General features: G+C 33.6%; 1 protein-coding gene across 1 annotated transcript; it reads left to right on the forward strand.

The window, feature by feature from the left end:
• Window positions 1-1,426: 1,426 nt before the first annotated feature.
• On the forward strand, window positions 1,427-3,673 carry LOC134239853 (uncharacterized). Its single transcript, XM_062721983.1, has one exon. It carries the CDS (start codon window positions 1,427-1,429, stop codon window positions 3,671-3,673), a length of 2,247 nt encoding a protein of 748 aa, XP_062577967.1.
• Window positions 3,674-6,863: the final 3,190 nt, after the last annotated feature.

Here is a 6,863-nt window from a genome sequence, read left to right on the forward strand (position 1 = left end):
TTGAAGGTTGCTTTTGTCTATACTTATATGTAACAAATTTCTTAAAAGGGTTTGTAAAATTGCAAGGAAATTAATACATGAACAATTAAGATTAATATTTTTATTCATTAATTTTGTTCTTCCCAGGACCTAATATGCTCAAATAAGTGTTTCTGAAAACTGAAAAGTTTTGTATATAAAGCTGCAATGAACATGTATAATTATATCTACTGTAACAGTTTAAAACACGACACTTGGCAATTGTAAGGTTGTTAATTTAGTAGGAATGATAAGACCAATTTAGTAATCTAATAAAATTAAATTTTTTTCACAAATACATGTAGTTTATCTTAAAATTGTTTACATTTATAGTCTTTTAATTTTTTTTCATGTATTTTGATAAAAAAAAACAGAAAATTTTGTTATATTTATTATTTAAACTATTATTTCATGGATATCAAGGAAATATATCTATCACTGTAGCATTGTTTCTTTTACCTGTTCTTGACAAATATTTATCATAATGACAGTGTTATGTCATTTTGCAGAATTTGCCTTTTCTCTGAAATCAGAAGTACTCTGTAAACTCATTAAAGTATGAATTGATGTCACTTAGAATTCATCTTTATTTTGTTCTGTCTGATATTTCAATTTAAATTCTAAGACTATATCTAATCCAATGATTGAGCTAATGTCCATGAAGTGTAGAAATAGGCCATCTTTAAAAAATGTTTGGTTGTCGGCCTCTCCAGACCGACTGACTTAAATGACCAGACTGAAAACTTTTTTTTCAATGCAGGGCAGTATTTTTTTTTCTGTTTATTCCTCTTATCCCCCTTAAAAAATGCTGTTGAAGATTTTCTCACCTACTGACCCAATAATTTTACCCTGAGTCAAGAGAGGGCAAACAAACATTACATTAAAGATAGCATCTCTACTATTCCAAGTAAAGAAATAATTTAATTATAAAAACAGCAGCCTCGTGGATGCAATGCTTACAACATTTCACTCAAAGAATGGCATTCTTGTATAATGACAATCACCATCCATAACTGAAGAAAGATATTTTGCTAAAAAGATGTCTAGAAGTTACTACATGTTGGAATAACTAATCAGCATGAGGTCAAATTCATAGGCATTTGGTTTAGTTGCAACATGTTCTGAAGTATGTTTATATACATATACATGTACTTCTAAAGGTGTTGCAGTATAATTCATGGACAATTTCATCAGAATATTCAGATGTAAAGATTGCCATTGTCATGGATTATCCGCGGGTTTATGTAACGTACGTTAACGTTATTGTTACGTCACAATACTGTACGTTATGTTTCTATAGTTAATAACAGAGTCTAAATAAACCACTATACGATCAAGACGCATTTCTATTCTTTCCACAACAATTTTGGTGCCGTGATCGACGGAATGTTTACATAATATACGCACAATGGAAGGAAGACTGAAAGCCATACGGGCCGGTAACAGATCAGCGGTGACGAAACTTTTCGGACGATTTTTGGACTTGAAAGAAAATACAACCAGTGAAGTAACGGAGGAAATCGAAATAATTAGAAAGTCCCTAACGCAAAAAAGACAAACTCTACAAGAACTAAATGAACGCATATTAGACGCATTATCTGAAGAGGACATAGAAGAAGAAATCACGAACACAGATGAGTATATGTACGAATTAGATTGCAAAATTAAGAAAACAGAAAAATTTACGGAAAAAGTTTCATGTAAAACTTTGAACGCCAGTGCTGAGTGTTTTGTACCCGCCTTAGAAATTCATGATAGTAACGTAAACACATCAGCTGCAATCAACTCAAGTGAAACGGCTTGCGAGAATATTCTAAACAATTTTCCTGCCACTGATCTCGATGAACAAAGTAACCATGATTGGCAGAAAAATGTTTTGTCATTACCATCCAACCACGCTACGAATAATCATAGATTACCGAAGCTAAATCTTCCAGATTTTGACGGGGATATATTACAATGGAATACGTTTTGGGATTCATTTGAATCAACAATTCACCGCAACCAAACTTTAACACCAATTCAAAAGTTTTCGTATCTCAAGGCTCAATTACAGGACGCAGCAGCACAAACCATTGCAGGATTTACTCTCACAAACGCGAATTATGAAACCGCCATAGACCTACTCAAGGAACGGTTTGGTCAACCCCAGAAAATTATCAATGCACACATGAGAGCACTTATGGAACTGCATGCCCCGAGAAACGACGCCATAAGTTTAAGAAATTATGGAGACTGCTTGGAATCTCATGTCAGGAGTTTAGAGTGTCTAGGACAAAAGCAAGAGATGTACGGAGCTTTACTTATTCCACTCATAATCAACAAGTTACCAGCTGAAATCCGGAAAAACATTGCACGTGAGTACGATGGTGACAACATTTCACTACTCAATCTTCGTAAAGCTATCAGCAAAGAAGTCAAAATCCTTGAATCAGGCCAGATTGAAAACAGCGATCGATTCCACGCAACAGCAATGTTTCTTACCGGAGCCTCAAAGAAACAACGCCATGTTCGTAATGGACACAACCAGAAAACAAAAGAGTCAACTCCTTATGTCGAAACAACAGAGATAATGAGCCGCCCATGCATTTATTGTTGCACAGAGAATCACTTTCCAGGGGATTGTAAGAAAGTTACAGAAGTAAGTACAAGATTCGACATCTTAAAACGGAAGAAATTATGTTTCAACTGCTTAGGAAACCACCGCGCCGCAGATTGTAAATCCCGCAACAGATGTAAAAAGTGCCAGAAGAAACACCACACAAGTATATGCGACATGAAACTAACGAGGGACAGAGACGAGCCCACCAAATCAACAATTGTCAACATTGTAGGAACGAGCAAACCAAAACCCACAGAAATGAACGTTGAACAACGACATAAAAGTGTTTTATGGAAATCAGCTTCCACTCCGATGAGTCGGACTGCGGACTCCATTCAAGAAAGTAGCAAGCTGACTAACGAGATACAGCAACTTAAGTCAGAGCTGAAGACTAAGACAGAAAGGATGAATACCTTGGAACGAGAAAATGGTACCCTGCTAGAGAGATTGTTACAATTCGACCAACAAAGAAATTTCCAGACTCGTGTGGAGAATGGGATGAAGGATATGATGGAACAGATGAATAAACTTGCGCACGAAAACGGACACTTGCATAACGAGGTTCAGGAATTAAAGGACCAGGTTGTTAATATCAAAACCTACAGCACTCACTTGGAGCATCTTAATGCTAAAAACATCAGTCTTCAGTCACGATATGATTACGCCCAAAGGCAAATAAGTGAGCTAAATATCAAAGTACAGACACTTGAAAATCAACTACAAACCTCACAGGACCCCGTGGAAAGAAGGGAGAAAGATCACACGTTCGCCGTAAGGATCCGTGATGACACACGAAGGGAAGAAACTCAGATGACAGAAAAACGTACAGAGGCTGAGGAGAAGGAAAAAGAAAAATCACAGAAAAAGAATCTCAGGGACATGGCAGAGATAATAAACAAAATGCCAATCTACGGACTCGAAACATGGAGCTGGAGAAATCTAACACAGAACTACGTCACAAACACTCCGAGGAACTCATACAGAGGAGAGACGGATTCGTTAGAGTTGCCACTTTACGGACCAAAAATGGACTTACCAACAGACCAATTGTGAAACTATATCCAATCGAAGTGAATGAGAACGAACTTAAAATACTATCGTCTGATCGATTGTCAAAAAGAAAAGCCAAAGAAAGAATCCGTGAAAGGACCTCTCAATTAAGTGATTATGAACTTGTTTTTATTTTAAATTTCAGTGAACTGTTAATTTGATTTGAACTTTCTAATATTCTAGTATAATTCATTTCGGTGCCCGGAGTGTCATGGATTATCCGCGGGTTTATGTAACGTACGTTAACGTTATTGTTACGTCACAATACTGTACGTTATGTTTCTATAGTTAATAACAGAGTCTAAATAAACCACTATACGATCAAGACGCATTTCTATTCTTTCCACAACATTTTGGTGCCTGCCCGGAGTGTCATGGATTATCCGCGGGTTTATGTAACGTACGTTAACGTTATTGTTACGTCACAATACTGTACGTTATGTTTCTATAGTTAATAACAGAGTCTAAATAAACCACTATACGATCAAGACGCATTTCTATTCTTTCCACAACAGCCATAAATACTAGAGTTTTTCCATGGAATAAATTTTTAGACCATCATGTAGCACAGGAGGAGTTTTATTTTGAATATTTTTTGCCAATTTATGCCTAAAAACAATATCAAAAACAACATTTAGTCTTTAACTTTCACCATGACAAGGTGATATCAATGTTGTCTTTAAAAGTGTAGAAAAAGCCTGATTTTTAAGTTCCGAACACATAATATAGCCCGTTTCCATGGAAATAATATTGGGGACATACAGATTTTTTTAGTTCAAATTAATGAAAATGATCAAATTAATAACTTCATGGATTTTGATGGAATCGGTAGATATGTAAAACGTTGGTTTTTATATTTTTGTTGCCATGGCAACGGTTTCACTTTATCAAGGAAAATTGAAAAATCTTCTTTTTTACCCAAATTTTCACATTTTTGATAAAGGAAAATTAAACGTTTAAATAATAGAAGCATGAATTATACTAATTCCGGTCATTTTGATAATAAAAGTTTGATAATTTATAAAATAAATCAATTTTTTCAATGAAAATAATATATGAGGTGAAATATGAAATACGTTAAATTTGGCGTCTTTTACTCAAAAAATGAGACGGGCAATATCTTTGAAAATGATATTAAATAATGAAGCTAATCTTCCTGAATAAATTGATATATAGCATGTGTGCATATTAAAAAAAATATGAGTTGGAGGGAGACGCAAACCTTACCTTAAAACCAGAAGAATTTCATTTGAAAAATTCATGAATGTAAAGAACCGGAATAATTCCAACACTTGCACACAGATCGGTTTGCTTACTACCGGTAATGCATACATATGCATGTATCTTAATATGTAGGTGTTATTACCAATTAATAAATAATCACTCTTTGAAACAAAAATTGTTTATTCGAAAACTTTTCCCTCATAAAGAAAAATATAACACAGATTACAGATCGTAAAAATGTAAGTAATGTATAAGTGTGTGAACAAACACAGTTTATCATCATTTCCTTTGTCCGAATACTCCACAATTTATAATGAACAGTTAAAATGTGCGGACAAAATTTCTATTTACGAAATCCCTTTAATGCGTAGACAAATTTTCTTTTGAAAAATCTCAAATCGAGACAATTCTTTAGCAGTTTGTATATTCATGACAAATCGAGACCATTCTTTAGCAGTTTGTATATTCATGACAATAGACTTGACTTGTAATTGTTTTAATTATTTTGAGGCAGTTTTGTCACAGTTGTTTTTATTTTGTTATTTTATTGTAAAGATGTTAAACAGGCTTATTTAATTTAATCAAAAGATTTATTGTCTAAGATTAGCCCTGTATGCGCCAGTAGCACAAAATTTGCAGGTGCTTTGTCAAGAATTCTTTTCAAAATGTTAAAATCATTGTAAAACACCGATTGATAAAATATTGATACCATCAAGCTGCTGTCTTTTAAAAATGTGAACCCTATGCATTTGTTTCTAATGAAAATCAAAGAAAAGAGCAAGAGCCAGGTTGGGCCTTATTTGGCCCTGAGAATTTCCGAAAAATCAAAACCGCTCAGTTTAGGTTGCAAGTGAAGTTTTTATTTCTTGGAGTGTTGGTGACCTTGTATCTATTAATTGTGACGTAATTTTTCATCTAGTCAATTGATTATGACGTCATTAAATGCGTCATTTTCCTCATATTGTGTAAATTCCTTTGACAATGGCCTAAAATTGAGGAATTTTTTCAATATTTCATATAGAGCACAGCCTCTGATCCAAAATATGCAAATACATAATTAAAGCTCTGTTTCTGAAGATCAAATCGCATTTTTTATTTTTTGGATCGTGGGCTGTGCTCATATCTTAATTCTTTGCTGAAGGTAGTGAAATACGCATGTTTTCTGCAAATTTCAAAAACATTGCAATTTCTCAAACCATGTTTTCCAATATCTGGATTCTCAAAACGAAATTTTATTATAGAAAATGAAAGCACAAAGTGTCTACTTTATTTTGACATATAAAATGTGAAAGAGGGTGATAGTTAATTATTTGATATAAGTACAGGACCATTTATGCATAACTTGGCTCTACCTCTTTCTATATATAGTGATTTAATGTTTTTTACACATGTCTTGTCATTTTCGTTGTTCTTCAATTCTGATTAATTAGGTTTTAATGATTTAAGAATCATAGACCGGAAATGATATGAGTAATAAATGTTGATCTAGGTATCTTTCACAATTGTAATGTTGCCTTTAAAATTAACAAAAAAATCAAAAAAAGGTTTCAGGATGCAAGTATCGTAATGACTGAAATTATCTTCATTGGAAGATCCAGGGGCAGAGCGGTCCGGATGTCGCGGAACTCCGTTTAATTTTGCAGAAATTGAAAGAAAGAATGTTTACCTCTTATATATACAGTTAATTCTCGATAAACCGCCACCTTTTGTGATTTAGAAATCATGGCGTTATAACGAATTTGGCGATGAATTGAATTTCCCATCTTTTAGGAAACAAGAAGTAGAGTTACCGTTCTTAGAAATATCATAAAGCGTTTCTATTCTTATAATTACATGTACATGTATATAAAACATGTTTCTAAGTTTTAAAATACTTCAAGTAATTTTTTTATGTACAATTTCTTTAAAACAAAATGTGCAGTTATGAAATAAAGACAAGTACATGTGCATCCATGTACATGAAAATTGG

This window comes from Saccostrea cucullata, unplaced genomic scaffold (genome assembly GCF_032062105.1).
Source record: "Saccostrea cucullata isolate Sc308-1 unplaced genomic scaffold, CSIRO_AGI_Scuc_v1 ctg17850, whole genome shotgun sequence".
Classification (NCBI taxonomy): Eukaryota; Metazoa; Mollusca; class Bivalvia; order Ostreida; family Ostreidae; genus Saccostrea; species Saccostrea cuccullata.